Source organism: Lipomyces tetrasporus (genome assembly GCF_029532465.1).
Source record: "Lipomyces tetrasporus strain NRRL Y-64009 chromosome Unknown POJ06scaffold_5, whole genome shotgun sequence".
NCBI lineage: Eukaryota > Fungi > Ascomycota > Lipomycetes > Lipomycetales > Lipomycetaceae > Lipomyces > Lipomyces tetrasporus.
The window spans coordinates 1,174,226-1,191,749 of NW_026611600.1; the positions used below are offsets into that span (position 1 = coordinate 1,174,226).

The 17,524-nt window shown below is 49.9% G+C and overlaps 5 protein-coding genes across 5 annotated transcripts; 2 read left to right on the top strand and 3 right to left on the bottom strand.

Moving 5' to 3' along the window:
* Window positions 1–4: 4 nt before the first annotated feature.
* Window positions 5–3,871, bottom strand: POJ06DRAFT_253256 (Nup93/Nic96-domain-containing protein). Its single transcript, XM_056187612.1, has 4 exons — window positions 2,444–3,871; window positions 859–2,391; window positions 641–717; window positions 5–158 (listed from the first exon to the last, which is right to left on the bottom strand). Exons 1-4 carry the CDS (start codon window positions 3,662–3,664, stop codon window positions 119–121), a joined length of 2,871 nt encoding a protein of 956 aa, XP_056044069.1. The 5' UTR covers window positions 3,665–3,871; the 3' UTR covers window positions 5–118.
* A 1,990-nt stretch (window positions 3,872–5,861) lies between these two features.
* On the top strand, window positions 5,862–9,481 carry POJ06DRAFT_108667 (glycosyl hydrolases family 31-domain-containing protein). The gene is made up of 4 exons (XM_056184022.1): window positions 5,862–6,506; window positions 6,559–8,313; window positions 8,365–8,781; window positions 8,829–9,481. The coding sequence occupies exons 1-4, from the start codon at window positions 6,316–6,318 to the stop codon at window positions 9,385–9,387; spliced, it is 2,922 nt and encodes a 973-aa protein (XP_056044070.1). The 5' UTR covers window positions 5,862–6,315; the 3' UTR covers window positions 9,388–9,481.
* A 379-nt stretch (window positions 9,482–9,860) lies between these two features.
* On the bottom strand, window positions 9,861–11,990 carry POJ06DRAFT_108642 (magnesium transporter NIPA-domain-containing protein). Its single transcript, XM_056184021.1, has 6 exons — window positions 11,496–11,990; window positions 11,417–11,442; window positions 11,237–11,327; window positions 11,081–11,171; window positions 10,856–11,016; window positions 9,861–10,793 (listed from the first exon to the last, which is right to left on the bottom strand). Exons 1-6 carry the CDS (start codon window positions 11,566–11,568, stop codon window positions 9,946–9,948), a joined length of 1,290 nt encoding a protein of 429 aa, XP_056044071.1. The 5' UTR covers window positions 11,569–11,990; the 3' UTR covers window positions 9,861–9,945.
* A 421-nt stretch (window positions 11,991–12,411) lies between these two features.
* Window positions 12,412–14,808, bottom strand: POJ06DRAFT_108692 (uncharacterized protein). Its single transcript, XM_056184023.1, has 4 exons — window positions 13,546–14,808; window positions 13,015–13,492; window positions 12,746–12,961; window positions 12,412–12,693 (listed from the first exon to the last, which is right to left on the bottom strand). Exons 1-4 carry the CDS (start codon window positions 14,668–14,670, stop codon window positions 12,665–12,667), a joined length of 1,848 nt encoding a protein of 615 aa, XP_056044072.1. The 5' UTR covers window positions 14,671–14,808; the 3' UTR covers window positions 12,412–12,664.
* Window positions 14,809–15,325: 517 nt separating this feature from the next.
* POJ06DRAFT_253265 (uncharacterized protein) lies at window positions 15,326–17,301 on the top strand. The gene is made up of 3 exons (XM_056187613.1): window positions 15,326–15,450; window positions 15,537–15,980; window positions 16,040–17,301. Exons 1-3 carry the CDS (start codon window positions 15,448–15,450, stop codon window positions 17,147–17,149), a joined length of 1,557 nt encoding a protein of 518 aa, XP_056044073.1. The 5' UTR covers window positions 15,326–15,447; the 3' UTR covers window positions 17,150–17,301.
* Window positions 17,302–17,524: the final 223 nt, after the last annotated feature.

Sequence of the window (17,524 nt, forward strand, 5' to 3'; positions counted from 1 at the left end):
ATTAACTACGACTTTTAACCTAACCTACACACCTACAAACTCTTCTATACAAGCAATCCAAGCCATGGTGCAGAAGGCCCCAACTCTCTCCTAACATACTCGCCCATGTCTAGATATTTCACAGCTCAGTTTCCATGCGCGTAAGTCTGCCATAGACCCTAAACTCAAGTCAGTAATCCAGGAAAACACCACTATGAGGGTCCCGTCGATTATCAGCTAAGAAGATGGAGGAGGACCAGAACCTCCCGACACCCGCGCGAATACAAGAAACGATCCATGGCTGAGTTTGTTCTCTGGAATCCGTCCTTCATGCCATCGAGGGCCGATCGCTATTCAGGTCACGAGAGGATTTATAACCTCGCAAACGCTCCGTCCCGCCAGCGAGACTGTCAACAACTCGCGCTCCGTAATCGACAACACTCGTCGCGGATATCCCTATCGATAAGAGATGAATCTGGCAGCAAACTGCCAGAATACGCATTCAGAAGTCTTTCTGGGATGATAACCGCGATGGGCACCCTGCCAAAGCGTGATGACTTTCTCCATCTTCTCAGCTGAACCAACCGTCTCAACAGAAAATCACCCGATATAACAAGGGAAATCAGGCACACACGCCAAACACAAATTGTAAAACACTTACTCTCTTGGCATTCGGTACTGAATCATACCCGCATATATCATACAATTCTTCGCTCGCGTACGCAATTCTCCAATTTTCTGCTTTCTTGTTAGTCTGTGCATCTCTGATCGAACACTAGTTCTTGACAATAGGCGATTCATCCGGCAATGACGTCGGGAGATGCGTCGTGCCCCCAAATATCGACCCCATCCACCTGTGAGTCATCAAATCGCACTCACCTTGCTTCTCGTAGCATCACCATAGGCGCTAGCATCCATATCTCGGGTGATTCGAACGCAAGATTCCATCGCCATCACTAGGAGCATAGGCACATTCCTCGCCACACTCTCGTCCAGCCCGCCAAACTGCTGCGCTCGACGACGAATGCTTCCAGTGTCGTTCGTCAATTCCATCGGTAATACGTTCACGTTTGCGATGCATTCCAAGCACTCCTCCCACCTGCCGTCCTCATATGCCCGGCGCGCTTCAACGATATGCAAAAGCATCGCGCACGCTTCCCGATTCTTCGCCGTCACCTTGCGGAGAATCTCACTGTTGTTGGAGTAAACGGCCATCATGTTACGTGCCAACTGCACCGGGTCCTCGGCAGCTGCGAGTGACATGCTCACGCCGGCGCCGACCTCATCCGAACTCAAGTCGGCGATCGCTAATGACTCGCCCAACGTCTTGTTAACAATCGCGACAACGACGTCGTACTCTTCCGACAGATGGTACAGCAGCACCGCATCTGCCGTTCGTCCGTCCTGATCTGCTTGCTCGGCAGCCTGTTCAGTGATCATCCGTAAGTACTCTTGTTCATCCGTGATCTTGATTAACTCCATCTTCCGCTCGATAATGCCGGGCGCACGCGTGCCATCCGCGCGAACATCACCCAACAATACTGCGAAATCGCGGGTCTCAAGAACAAGTTCCCGCAGAGCCTCGTGGCAGAGTCGCAAGTACTGCAATCCCTTGTCACCGATTTTCAGGTCGCCGCACAAGCAAATCAAGGAGAGATAGTCCACCGCGATTTCAGGATCAGTCCGTCTGAAATCTCGAGTGTAATATCCCAACAATCTTGCAAAGTTGATCTCCGGCCGTCCTTGTGTGTCGACAGTCAACAGATCTGCGTCAAGCGATGTGGTGTCAGCGGAGACCCGCAACAATCCGTAGTATGCCAGCCCAATGGCGAAGTGCACGGCATCCACCGGCTGGTACTTGTAAATGTAATGTATTGCGCGCTCGTATTGCCCACTAAGCAAAAGAACTTGGAAGTAGACGCCAGGATTGTTACCGCGTGGATTAAAATGTCGTGCTCCAAACTGGACAAGCATATTTCGCAGGTCGGACAATGTGTATCTCTCGGCGGCAGAAATGCCAAACACGTCTGTGGTCGCCGAGGACGAATCCTGAGTCATCATCAACTGTGCCCACATCCAGTCCTCTGCAATAAGCAACACCTCGGGAATGTTCTTTCGACTCAACTCGCATCTACCAATGAGCTTGTAAAGAGCATACTTGTACGGGTCGTCGGTCTTAGGGTCATAGACGCGAATGTGATGGTTGAATTCAGTCTGGAGACGCTCGGCCAGATCCCCGGGAAGGCGGCGCTCGTCTCCAGACTTGACGTATACCTTAAGATAGATTGGGAATGTTCGCTCTATTTTCTGGAAATATCCTTCATTCTGTACTGTGTAGTCAAGCGCTTCTTGCAGATGGCCGGAGCGAAAGAGGTAGAATATAAGAGCCCATATAGGCACATTATTGACAATCTATAAATAATTAGCAAAACACTATGCCTTGAATTGAAGAGGTTACCCATACCTGTAAATTCTGCTTCATCCACGCTCCATTCTTTAAAAATCTGAGCTTCAAATACGCCAGAATCTTATTTTCGACTGATGGAATACCACCGAGCTGCGCCTCTTGTGGATATTTCGCAATATCGTTTTCCACAATATTGAAAAATTGCTTTTCGAGATATCGTCGTGAACCTTGCACGATGAGCTTCTTCATGTGAATACTCTCCGGCGAATCTTCAGCACTCTCACAATATACGCTCGCGAATCTGCGTTCGGGAGTCTCCGGTGGAATAACAGAGCCAAGTATTAACCACGAATCGCTCAATTGGAGTGTCCGCGTATCGGTTCCAAAACTCTTTGAAACCTCAGCCATCTCTGGAATTAATGGCATACTTCTATGTTCAAGCCTACAATTGTTCAGGATGGCGATGATGGCCGCGTACCTCTGCTGCCGACTTTGCAGCTGTAATCCCATTTGCTGTTGCTGGATCGCCGTGTCAACTCCACCAACGTCAGAAAACTCCAATGCGCCAGAAACCGGGCCAAGAACACTTCGGCCGAGCGACGACTTCTTCCATCCTGCGGCCGTAGTAGCCGACGGCACCCTCGTTCTTCCAGGCGTGGCCTCAGCGCCCGACAACGGTAGCTGATGCGTCCCACTTCCGGTCCCGTGCCCTGCAATCCCGAGCTCTGCACCCAGTTTATTTGCCGTCCCGCGCGGCACTAGACCAAAATGTTCGCAAACCAGCAACTTCTCATAGTTCCAATCTAATCGAATATTTGCGCTCACAAACGCGTCAAACTTGCGCGCCGTCTGTTTAACCGAATCTTCGATCGAGGCAATGATGTTCTCCTCTCTCTTATATCGTAAATATCCCGCAATATCCGTCTCTGTCGTACTAGGTGCCGTGGTCTCGAGCGCTGTGGGTAATGTAACCGTCTCCAGATCGTGCGCAATGTCCTCAGCATTTATCCCGCTTCCCGCCAACAAATAGTGCGCTTTTGTATCGCCATCGGCAGAAGGCGTTGCCTTGTCGCGGAGAATACGCGTCTGCGAGGAAATCTCGCTTACGCCGAGTTGGATAGCCCCTAGACCCGTTACATTTCTCGGCAGACTTTTTGTGTTCTCAAGAAGTTGGTCGAGAAGTGACGCTGCGGGCGGCAATAGCGTTGTCGATGTCGTTGGCGTGGTAGTGTTACTAAATGCCGTGACGCCTGCAGCGGTGGTTGTTGCGGATGACATTATAATGGCTACGGTGATGGAAACAACCAGCACGACGCGTTGGCATTAGTGACCTCTTCTGTCGATCTGATCCCAAATTCGACGTATAAATCGACTGATCACAAAACGAAACAGTAGTCGCAGACTGGTCGAAAAATCGAGGGTGGTACGGGGTTCGGTAAAGTCTGCAACTGCGTGGTACCTCGTTCGTAAGTTTCTGAATATTTTGACAACTTTGCAAAGATGGCAATAGTGTTTGGGCGGTGAGCTCAATGTCGTCGCTGACGTGAAACGGGTTTCGTACCATATGGTTTGTTTCTAATCGGCTTGATCACGACGGCCAATGAGGTTATAAAAAATTTACGCAATTCTGGAAACGTACCGCAGGACTTCGATTAGTAGTTGTCCTTGAATCGCAACCAATTCAGCGGGGCGTTGGTTAGCGTAATAGAGGCCAAAAGCTTCTGACGAGAGATGCACCAAATCCGGGGTTTGGTGGCCGTTTAATACAAGTGACATTATTACTTCCAATCAGAACACACTCAACTTAGCAAGTTCATGCAACTTGTAGGACCTTCTGAGTCTGATCTCTTTGGCGTGCATATTTGCAATGGCTTAAGTAAACTTGGTCACATCGAGGGCTACATCTACCAGAATGAACGGTAATACGTAAAATAAACACAGACAAAATAGGTCCTCCATTGGGTGCTGTTATGCGCTTCATTACCAAGATCTGACGAGGCTATATCGCTGTCAGATTGGCCAACGTGAATAATGTTCATTCAGATACTGATGTTGCTTATATTAAACACAAATTGGCAAATCAAACCAACTGCCGCCGGGATTCTAGGCGGCACATACTGGAATGAAACGGGAGCAGCAATGAGTTTGCAACGGGACAGGTTATACCTGCAAACTCGTGTGGAGCACAATCAAAGTGGATGCTGGATCACAGCGGGTAAATCGGCCTTGCTGTTGACCTATTGGGAAACTTCTGGCGACTAGGATGAGATCGTCGCGTGCACAAAACCTGTAATTTGTTCAAGCACATCGACAAGACTGTCAAGACCAAGAAAATTTCAGAACAGATGTAGCCGTGCTGAGCGTGAACGACTCCACAGTTAGCATATTCGAATTGCGTTTCAGGTCGGTGCTAATTTGACCCCGCTGCCTCTCCGAAGCTGTTGAACATGGCATGCAAGTGAGTCCAGGGCTCGATACGGTCATATTGTTGGTCTGGCATACGGCTCAGGCCGACTAGATTCTTAACGTGAAGATGGAGTTTCCGAGATTGGGCCCCGCCGTTGCGTATTTGGCGCGTTGCAGTCGAGTGGCTTTTTCCGCCCGAAAACCTTACCCCGCGTGGTCGTAGGCCCCACTACAGAATGCAACGCTCCGCGTTGACTACTTTCGTGCCAGCTTCAATCGTCAAGCAGAATGCACAGCTGGTCTGGACAATCCAGTGGCAGGGAGTGGGAGACCCGTTGAGCCAAACAAGCTTAAGGCCTCGTGGAGACGGCCCAGGAACGGACAAGCAGTTGGAGCAGTTCGACTGCCAAAGCGGGGAAAATAAGGTTACTGCATGCGGAAGCTTAACGATCTGGGACGGCATCTCGGGCACCGCTCCGGCAAAGCGACCTCGGTTCTCGACAGCAGACTCTGCACAGTCTCCGCTCACCCATTCATTGACATGTATTGCGTCTGTTGGTCGAGTTAACCGCTTTCCGCCAGCTTGGACATTGTATGATACTCAGGTTACATAGTTCAGAAGACTGTGTGAGAGCAGGCTGGGTAGACGATGCCGACGAACACAACGGGATCAGTAGCGCCGCCATGGGGAAGGCATCGTTGACCGAAAACTGGCGACCGGATAAATTCGCGACAGAGAGTAGAGAGCGGCGAGCTAAAATTACATGCTGGCGACTGGAATAACCACAATCCGGGAGGGGAGTAGGTGTGCAAACCGGACCCTAGCGGTTGCCAATTCAAGGTTCAATTATTAAGCTCACCTGAGAGATGCCCGCCATGACCAGTAACCTTGGTCCGACGGCCGTGGTAATGCTGAAACTGCGCTGGATCGGACACAATTATCGCGCAGCACACCCATCATGACCTCTCAATCCTCACAACGGATACCAGCTTGGCTTCTGCTGAGTTGTGACCCGGCCGATCCGATGTCCGCGGCGTAGCGGTCACGGCCTATAATATCATGTACGGTGGTGGCTTCTGTATCCCCGTATTGACCCCTCCTTCTTGTCTCTGGCCTTTCCGTCCGGCTACTGCTAACACGCGGGTTAGACCAGAATGTTAATTCTGGCGCCGAGTATATGCCATGATTCAGTTGACAGATGTGGTATCCCGGTCAACAACCACCTCTGCCGGCCCGCTTCGACGACCCCGCAAGCTCTCCACATAGATGACGCAGTTCATGTATCGCCGGATTGGACTGCTGCTGCTTCGAGCTGTCCAGCCGATCGTTGGTACCTCGTGGTCCTACCGTGTGGTCCCAACAAATATGCTATCTGTATACTAACTGCATTATTTCTTGACTACGTTCTGGCTAAATTACTTTGTTCCCTGCTCATCATCATTTAAAGCCAGCTTCCCACTCCTATGCTGCCGCTCATTCCAGTAGTCGTCCCACCCGATTGCCCCTTACTGCAGACAAGACGATGTTGTTCCCCACGAAGACCGCGTCCATCGTCACAGCCCTCCTGGCTGCCGGATCCGCAGTCTCGGCTTCTTCTGCTGTCGGTAAGGCTAAGTCCACCTTCTCGACTTCGGTACTTTCCTCCACCGCGAGTGCTACTTCATCTGCTGCCAGTGAGGTTGTCTCTCTCGCTCAGTGGGCCACATTGGGAGTGTAAGTCATGTCAAGATCTGACCCGTCAACTCGGTTCTAAACATTGCCACAGGACGCAGTATCCGAACATTTTCGATCCTAACGCTGTCGATGCCAACGAGGTCTGCTCGGGTTACAGCTTAACTGGTCTGAAAACCACCAAAACTGGGTTGTACGGCCGACTCAAACTTCTCAAGGCGTGCAATGTCTACGGCTACGACTTCGACGAGCTTTCGCTCATTGTCGATTATCAGTCCGCAGAGCGTCTCAACGTCCAGATCCGGCCTATTGACCTGACCTACGTCTACGTTCTGCCCGAGACCTTGGTCTCCAAGCCTGGTATCGATACATTTACTCCATTCATCGATTCCGACTTGGTCTTCGCCTATACCGCGTCTCCGTTCAGTTTCACCATCGTCCGCAAGTCGACCGGTGAGATTTTATTCTCGACAGCTGGAAACCCGCTCGTTTACGAGAACCAGTTCATCCAATTCAACACGTCGTTGCCTAAGGGGCATTTCATCACCGGACTCGGTGAGTCGATTCATGGTTTCCAGCAGGAACCGGGTGCCAATAAAACTCTTTACGCAAACGACGTCGGAGACCCAATTGACGCCAACATCTACGGTGTTCACCCCATCTATGTTGACCAGCGTTATGACACCAACACGACGCATGGCGTCTACCTTCGCAATTCTCATGCCCAGGAGGTACTGATCCGAGACGAGTCTCTCACGTGGCGCTTGCTCGGTGGCACGCTTGACTTATACTTCTTCTCCGGAACCACAGTCAAAGACGTCATTACTCAGTACGTTTCCTCCATTGGGTTGCCAAATTTGATTCCATACTGGTCTCTCGGATTCCACCAGTGCAGATGGGGCTACAACTCAAGCAATCGGTTGAGCGAGGTTATCGAAAATTTTCGCAAGTTCAACATTCCCCTTGAAACTATCTGGACCGACATCGACTACATGGACTCGTACAAGGACTTTACCACAGATCCTTACCGCTATCCGCTTGAAAAGTTCCAGGCTGTCCTTGATGACCTTCATGCCAACCACCAACATTTCGTGCCTATCGTTGACGCAGCCATCTATCATCCATCGCCACTGAACGAATCTGATATCTATCCGGTGTTTGACGACGGCATTGCGGCTGACGTCTACTTGAAAAATCCCGATGGATCACTCTACATTGGTGCTGTTTGGCCCGGCTATACAGTCTATCCAGATTGGTTGGCGTCTGGTGCTCAGGACTGGTGGACCAAGGCCATGGTGGATTGGCACCAGAAGGTTCCTTTTGATGGTATCTGGCTCGACATGAACGAAGTCTCATCTTTCTGCGTTGGCTCTTGTGGTTCTCAGAACTATAGCCAGAACCCCGTTCATCCCCCGTTCGACGTCGGTAATCCTGCGACAACATTCCCTCTTGGCTTCAACATGACCAACTCGACCGATCTCCAGTACTACAACTCCGTCTGGTACACGTACACGCATACTCCTGAGCCATCTACCACGGCGAGCACGACCACTAGTTCGACTACTGTCTCTACCAATCCGATGAACACCAAGGCTCCTGGCAAGGGTAACATCAACTATCCGCCATATGCCATCAACCACCAGCAGGGAACCCATGATCTTGCGATTCACGCTGTTTCACCTAATGCCACCCACGCTGATGGCACTCCTGAGTATGACGTCCACAATTTGTGGGGCTACGGCATCACTAACGCCACTTACAACGCTCTCCTTGAGGTCTTCCCGGGCAAGCGTCCATTTATCATATCGCGGTCGACCTTCCCTGGTTCCGGCAGGTGGACTGGCCACTGGTGAATGTCTTGGATTTCTCATTCTTCTGAACCTTCCTAACGAAAAAATAGGGGCGGTGACAACAGCGCAGATTGGGCGTACATGTACTTCTCAATTCCCCAGGCTCTTTCCTTCGGTCTCTTCGGTATCCCCATGTTCGGAGTCGATGTCTGTGGTTTCAACGGCAACACTGATATGGAGCTTTGCAACAGATGGATGCAACTGGGCGCGTTCTTCCCTTTCTATCGTAACCACAACTATCTCGGTGCCATCGACCAGGAGCCGTATGTCTGGGAGTCCGTCGCTGAAGCCACTCGCACGGTCATGGCTATCCGATACGAGATTTTGCCGTACTACTACACGCTTATGTACGAAGCCAGCAAGACTGGTATGCCAGCCTTGCGTGCTCTCTCGTGGGAGTTTCCTGATGACAAATCTCTGGCGTCTGTTGAGACGCAGTTCTTGATTGGCGAGGCAATCCTTGTTACGTATGTCTTGTATTTCTCATTCTTCCGAAGCTTCCTAACGATCATAGTCCCGTCTTGGAACCCCACGTGAATTACGTCAAGGGAGTTTTCCCTGGTGTTCCCGATGAGGTCTGGTACGACTATTACACGCACGAGCCCGTTAGTGCTGGTCCAGGCGAGAACATCACGCTTTCCGCTCCACTGGGCCACATCAACGTACACATTCGCGGCGGCTACATCATCCCGACCCAAAAGCCCGCGTACACCACGACGGAGTCGCGCAAGAATGACTGGGGTCTTACAGTCGCACTCGACAAGGCCGGTTCGGCCCGGGGTACTCTCTACGTCGACGACGGCGAATCTGTCGCTGTCGAGGACTTCTTGGTTGTCGATTTTGTCGCCACCCAGGGCTCACTTTACACGTTCCCTCGAGGCACGTACGACGTCTGCCAGCCACTTGCCAGCGTCACGGTTCTCGGCGTCGACTCCAAGCCCCGCGTTGTCAGCCTCGGCGAGAGTAAAATCTCCAACTTCACCTATGTCAACAACACCATATTCGTCTCGAATCTCCAGGCGCTTACCAGCGCGGGCGCGTGGGCTGCTCCTCTTGTCATTTCTTGGGTATAAGCGATAAAAGGAGAAAAAGCACGATTGCATTTGAGTTTGTGATATCGCGCTTTTTGTTGACATGGAGTCTTCTGTAATTTGATTGTCATTACTGTGCACACGCAAGAGACTCGTGACCTCAGCATGTGGATAACATATACCTTGACGAGAGCTTCGTTGCCGCGCCTGATCGTGCGGAACTTTAAAACTAGATTTGTGATATCGACAAAGTCGTCGACAGATTCAATCCTAGTCCAGACCAAATTTTTGTAATAGTGTACAAGACATACATATGTATACCCAGACAATGAGACAATAATGACGATGAACAAACATGGAAGAAACCATACCTATCCGTGACATAACAAATGCAGGAAATGCAAAAATACATACAATCAGAATTCGTCATTCATTGATAGAATAATTGTTCATACCCCATCAATAAATCCAAAATGGTATACAACCCAAGACGAAATGAAATCACACATAAAAGCATAACTTTCGGGACGCCAATAAACCAAAACCGGAAATACGTACAACTTGTATGTCTATTTTCTAAACCAACAAGGTGCGGTCCAATTAAACGATAGCATGTTTTGAGCCTCTGGGGGAATCATGCCGATTATACGGGTCGTATGGTCTCTCCCAAACCGTGTCAATTGGCGAGGCTTCGCTCGACGCCCGACTCTTCATAGAGCCACTGTTCTTAATTGTGTTATGGTAGGTGTCGTCGTCGTCGTCATCCTCTTCGGGACTGTTCTCTTCGTCCAGCCGAGTTAAACCAAGCCCTTGCTCCTCATCATATTCGCCGATCAATCGCGCCTCCTGCCGTAAGGAGTTGCTACGTCTGTGGACACCAAAGCTGTTCCGAGGTAATTGAATGCTCCGGCGCGTTTGGATACTGGCGATACCGTTTTCCATAGGGATGCTATCCATTGTACGATCTGCTTGGAAACTCCGACCGTTGGGATCTTTCCGGGAGATGTTAAGCAAATACACCCCACTGAAAATAATGAGGAAGCCACAGAGAAGCGATAGTGTGTTGACAGCGCTCGTCGTGTTGAATCCATGGAAGAGAATTGCGGAGGCAATAAGCGTGCAGGTAGTGAAGGAGACGTAGTAGATGGGGTTCACAAGTGATGTATCAAACTGGTCCAATGCCTTGTTGAAATAATTCATCTGGGTTAGAATGCAAACTACGACAACAATGGCAAACACGTATGTCGATGGATGTGTGAACTGGTTGTTTCCACTCATAGTGAGCTTTACGGCTATTCCAAAGCCCTTGATCGACATCACAGAGACTGATCCAACAGTGGCGCAGATTGAGATATAGATCAATGGTGACTTCCTTCCGTACTTGGGAGCGACTTTGTAGATCATCACACCAGCAAAGGCTGCAACAGCAATGCAATATACCATGAATCCTAAGCAAGCAGGCACATTAACCACAAGGCCCTCTAAATGAGTTACTGTCCTAATATCGTACCTGGTTGTAATGCATACATCAAAATTTCGTCAACAGTCTGGATCTCCTTATCTGGTGGAGCATGGAGGACAATAATCACGGATCCGATCAAGCAAATGGCACAACCCATTTTACCCAACACGCCTAACTCTTCCTTAAGAAAGATAGCAGCCAATACTGCCCTGTGCAATAAAAAGATTAGCCGCTAGACACAGCACACCCAAAAGCTATCATCTGTCCACGTACCCTATCAGTACACTCAACGCGCCCAATGGAGTCACAAGAATAGGGGGTGCGAACGTGTACGCCGCGAAATTAGCGACTTCTCCGATGACCACTGCAGGAAAGTCCAGGTTAAAATCTATGTCCTGTAGAGAACACACTTGACGGCTAAGGTCTTACTTGTAATCATGCCAGCCCACCAGATCGGATTTTTCAAGTACTGGTAACCATTGCCTTCAAATCCATGTTTGTCGGACGCATCCATAAGACCCTTGAAGCCCGTCAGTACCAAGCCTTACTTTCCCAATACCCAGGCAGCATAGAAATAGAGCCCAAAAACGCAAGCAATTGACCACAAACCTTCTTTGTTATAATGAAACTGGTGCCTAAGTCAAACGCATTAGCTACAGGTACTAAAAACCAAGCAATTAGATCGCACCAATAGCTAAACTGCTACTTATAGCAAGTCCCAGGCCTATATACTTGTCCTCAACTTCGAGTGGAAGCAACATGGCGAATGACGGTTAGGTGCGGACCGTACGAGGGGCGACAATGAACCGTGGCTGGAATCGAGTAGGACGTTGCACGACGACTGAGCAATATCAAAGTAGCACGCACGCGAGCAATTCCCAGACGCGCCGACTGAAGCAGGGTATAGAAAGTTTTGAAGAAAGAAGGACCCTTGATGTTGGCAAATGAAAATTGGGCAGACCTTAGCCGGCAAGCGAATCTGGTTTTGACGAGGTCCTTTATCCTTTGTGCAAATCTGGCCACTTCAGACCGACAACCAAAGGAGGCCGCGATGCAGCGCACGACGCCAATTTTGGAGCGCGCCCGCCGCAGGTAGCAAACCGCGGGGCGAACCGCGTCAAAGGCGCGCAAACCACACTTGCCCTATTCGGAAGTCAAGTTGCCTTGCGCGGCAACTCTATTGCCAGCACACGATTTAGTCGCGCAGCCACACAATCAGGAGGCTTTGGTGAAGTCCCACCAGTTTGCTCAATACAATAAATTTGACCGCCGTAACATTTTTAAGACACAGACAAATGGCAAAGTTACTTTTTCCGTATAACGAATCACGCGCAAGATTGCAACCCCGTTAGCCAAACATTCGGGAATAAAATACATAAGTAGTAAAGGCTCGAGATACGAACAAGTCGAATTCTAACAAATCAATCCATGATAAAGTAAACACAAAATAAAATACTACCTTATTTCACTGATAGCTAACGTGGGACATAGCTCACTCAGCTATCAGAGAGAAATATATACACGCATGAGACACTTGGATCCCCGCCGAGAATCAAAAGTAACAGGCTCGGGGAAATATGGATGAGCTCACAACTCAGACAATGCATGCCGCCACGAAGTATACCATGACGTACGACATGAAATCGTCAACATCGGTCATCGAGGTCGGTAACAGTACGAGAACGAACAAGTAACCGACGTAAAACCGATGTCGGGAACTATATTGGCAGTCCAACGTGCATTTCAACATCGCTAACACCATACCAGCTCTCCGCATTCGTGACGCGCCGTAACGTAGGCTTCTGCTGAATTACTGTAAGTATCATTACAAGATAGGGAACAAACTGCTTGTCGCAGTTATTCGGAGACTGATTTGACTCGTTTATCTAGTCCAGATATTAGCATGCACAACCATCAGTCAACTGCAGTACAGTATACCTTCTGGAACGACGATCTGGTCATCATCATCATCGAGATCGTCGTGACTTCTTTTGCTATTCCCTGGCTTGTCGACTACTACATCCGCACTGATGGCTGAAGTTGGTTCCTCTTCTCCTACGAGCAGAGTCTGAGCAGACTCTTCTCCCTCCGATACGACATCTTGGGATCTCAACTTGCCACCATCAGTGATTTCAGAAGGGAGATCATTTGAGCCTAGGATAATGTTAGCTTCAACTATCAATGCAGCAATCTGAATACCATCATACCGTTGACCACACCAGGTAGAGCGTGGCCCTGACCTTGATTATCCACACCATTAGATGCCTTTTCGCCGCCGTCCCGCGTTGCTTCTGAATGTACAGGTTTATCTATGGTATCATCTGCTGCCTGAGCCTCTTGCTTATAATTACTTGTATCAACCGCTGCCTCATTCACAGCAATAGCCTCCAGTTCGACTGTATTGGCATCCAATCTTTGTCCCTCACCGCTATCATAAACCCCTTTTGTATGATATTCTGTCTGCGACTTCGCGATTGCTGCGGCATCCTCGTCGTACAAGTATTGCAGTCCTCGGCCCTGCCTGATTACCTCAGCAATATGGTTAAACCGGGAAAGGAATCTGACTTGCGCATTGAGATGAATAAAAAATGGCGCATTGGAAATGTCCGTATTGTCGTTAACATTCAGTCCTGAATACAGTTCTACTAAGTCGTAAATTGTCACCTCGTGGCAGAAAACGTTGTCCTGGAAATTGTTAACCGTCTCATCAAGACGGCCGCTACTGTCGTTAGACTTACCTCAGACACAGAGAGTCCTAGTTGCGGAGCCTCTAACACAAGCTCGCAATCCGCTGCAAGCGCATCGTTAAAAATACCTCTCAATACCGCAAACATAGTCACCAAAGGCTGCAATAGAATCGCATAGTCCTCTAAGATTGGTTGCGCCTCCAACTCAGCAACAAGATCATCAGAAACGTCGGATGGACAAAGCAGATAATTCAGGTCATCTTTCCGCAAAATTGCACAAATGCTTGGGAAATCTGTGCGGACACTGCGCACCTCGCCTGCCGTCTGCTCGATCTCTTCCTCATGTTCCAGACTTGTGGGAGCAACGGTATCGCCTGGCGGCGCCTCCCGTTGATTTTCTTGTTCGACCTCCGCATCAGGAGATACGTCTGCCTCGTCTATGGCGACAACTACTTCAGCCCCGTCAGTTTGTCGCTTGGGAATAGGTTGTTCCTCTGTCACGACCTCCTGAGATTCAGGCAAGTCGTGCGCGACTGGGGCCTTGCTAGGATGCGACTCATCCTCAAAGACCTCAGTGACCTCAGGGACCACTACTTCCTCCTCACGGGCTTCTGGGACTGCTTCAGATCCTGGCTCTTTGGCATCCGCCTCGACTGCAGCGGTGACTTGCTCGACCACAGGCTCACTTGTAGCCTCCTCAGCAAGGAGCTGCCCAACGGCCTGCGTATCCTCAACTACCGTCGCCGCTGGAGTTTCGACGACAGTGATCTCAGCATCCAACTCATCAAGGACGTCGTCGCCCACGTTCTCCTCCACAACAGCAACTGGCGTGGGCCTATCAGCATCTAACAATTGCTCGTCCTCCTCGGGGCCATTTCTTTCATTGTCGACCTCCTCGATCGCAATGTCGAACCCACCATCCTTCTCATCTTCCTCCATCCTGCTCGACCCGGGCGGGGACGACGCAGTATTCTGTATCTGTTCAGAGACATGCTCCACTTGTGCGTCTTCGTCAAGTAACATCTCATCATCGTCATCTTCTGCACCAAGCATCTCGACGTCAGAGTGTAGCGGCTGATCCATGTTGTAATCGTCTTCGTCCGGGCGCCGAGGCTCGGGAGTGCTGGACGTGGGGGAGAGAAACGAAGAAGTAGTAGGGATTGCTACTGTGGACATTAAGTCAAAGCAAATACGCGCTTCCGGTAGTGTCGCGATCGAGATATGACGGGGAATCGGCTAGGGGATGAAATTAGAAGTCGGAGCAGTCGCGACCTGAGCTCGACAAGTTCTGATCTTTTGCTATTATTCTCCAGTCGGGAGTCGTTTTTAGAAATGCAATCAAATACCGTAAGGTGCACCTAAATGGTTAGTATCCAGAAACACTTGCTAGCGTCGTCAGTAAATTCTCAGCGATGATGCCACGAGTAACGTTCACGCAGAAATCAGTCGCCAACTAGAAGTACAACAAGAACGGTACAAGATCAATTTGAACAAGAGTCACTACAAAACGCTTAAAAGAATGGGTCGTAGCTAAAGACTGTCTGAGCACTAAAGTATAGATGTGATGATTGTGAATGCTGGGGACTGAATAGGCGAATCGCTCTCGCAGCCAGAGAAATTGCTAGAGGTGTGGCTGCCATAGCAGTTCAAACCAGTTTGAACTGCACGATGTTATGGTAAAAAGGGCATTTATGTCGAATTTCGTTGCGAATAAGCAATATTGCCCTAGCCGAAGTGTCAAGTTCTCTAGGGTTTACTACGCTACAGCGCAATCGGTGAACTGCAACTCGTCTGGCATTGCTGCCGTTCAAAATCAACATCGTGGCTGCAACGCTTGCTATTGTCCGAGGGATCGTTGAACTCAGAGCGGCACCCCATACATCCTCGACCAGTTGGTACGAATCCACGATAACATCGTTAAGGAACTGCTCAATCTGATTCACAGTACCCGCAATGGTAGGTCATTGACAAGTATATGCGTCCCAAGTCGAGGATGTTGTCTGATTGCATTGATCAACGTTTCGACTAATCTTGTTGTCCAGGTCGTCCTCGCCGCCTCAGTCTGCACCCGCGGCGGCAAAGCCGTACTCTCACGTCAATTCCGTGACATGCCAAAGTCACGAATTGAAGCCCTTCTGTCCGCGTTCCCGAAGCTGACTCAGAGCGGCACTCAGCACACGACAGTCGAGGATGAAAACGTGCGATACGTGTATCAGCCCCTCGAGGAGTTGTACATGGTTCTCATCACGAACCGGCAATCGAACATTTTACAGGACATTGACACTTTGCATTTGTTTTCGCAGACTGTGACGACGTTGTGCAAGTCGGCAGACGAGCGTGAGATTTTGACTAATGCGTTTGAGTTGTTGAGCGCGTTTGATGAGATTGTGGAGTTGGGGTACCGAGAGAACTTGACGCTGTCGCAGATCCGGACTAACCTGGAGATGGACAGTCACGAAGAGAAAATCCAGGAGATTATTGCGAGGGTAGGTCCATATGATAGAAGGATAGTTGGTTTGGGATCCGCGTACTAATGGGTGAATAGAACAAAGAAATGGAAGCAACCGAAGAGCGCAAGCGTAGGGCGAAACAATTCGACATGCAGCGCCGCGAAATGGCCAAACGTGGCATCTCCAGCAACAGCATCTCGTCGAGCTCGAGATTCCCGTCAGCAAGCGAATACACTGCCGCCGCACAAGCGGCTGTCGCTGCCGAATCAACCTACGAGTATGAACGAAACCGCACGTCGTCAACTAGGGCGGCGCCGCCACGAGGCAAGGGCATGCAGTTGGGCAAGAAGTCAAAGGCTACGGATATGTACGAGCATGTCCGTTCTGAGATTGGCATAGAAGAGTCGGCGCCGTTAGTGCGTCCCGAGGTCGAGCCAGTTGCTACACCGCCGGCGGCTGCTTCGCCCTATGCTTCCAACACTGGCGTTATGGTCAGCATAGTCGAGAGTGTTAGTGGACAGATTTCGCGTGAAGGCAGCGTTCAAGGCGTTGAAGTGAAGGGCGACCTTCAGCTTCGCATCGCCGATCCAGCTCTTTCCAAGATAAGACTCGCGATTGACCTTCCCGGTAGCGTGGCTCAATTCAAGACCCACCCGAACGTCGATAAGGCTTTGTTCGGCTCCAGCAAGATGATAGGGCTGAAGGACGCCTCGCGTGGCTTTCCATCCAATAACAATCCGTTGGGTGTTTTGCGATGGCGATTAACCAGCAAAGGCGACGACCCCTCGCTTGTTCCGTTGAGCTTCACATGCTGGCTATCTCCTGGTAGCGCCGGCACATTTCAGGTCACGATCGAGTACGAACTCCAGTCAGAGGACGCCGTGCTCGAGGATGTTGCGGTTACAATTCCGGTTCCGAGCGAGGCCGCTGAAGTCAACTCGGACTCTTTGTATGACCATGAGGGCCAATTCATTCGCTGGCGCCTGCCCGTTATAAGCGAGGCTGAAGGAACATCGTCGGGAAGCTTTGATTTCACTGCCGAAGCTGATGAGGAGAGCGATTTCTTCCCCATGGAAGTTTATTTCAAGAAGACTACTCCGTTTGCGAGTATTGACATTTTGGACATTGTCGGGGTTGAGTCTGGCGAGTCAGTACCGTTTACGAAAGAGATCAAGGTTGAGGCCGAGAATTTCTCGATTGTTTAGTTGGACCGGATTTTGTAAGAACGCGGACCGAGGAGGTTGGCGAGTGAGATGGCTAAAATAATGAATGATAGAGTTATGCACGTCGAGTTTTTCAAGCCTTGTTTTATAGTAGTGCTTTTAATGGATTCACACATGTATAATTTCCGCCTCCAGCGTAATTCGGCATCGCTGCATCAAGATTCTACATCAAGATTCTTAGTAATCTGCTGGACTGAATTCGGTGAAAACAGTTTAAAGAATGGTATGCGGTTCAAGCTAACGATCCATTGACCCGGTACAAATTCGGGCTCGATGAGTTTCACTCCTGGTAGGACTATCCGGATGCCGATTTACGAGTTGTGGAAGGAGGATGATGATCGACGAAGGTAATATTTG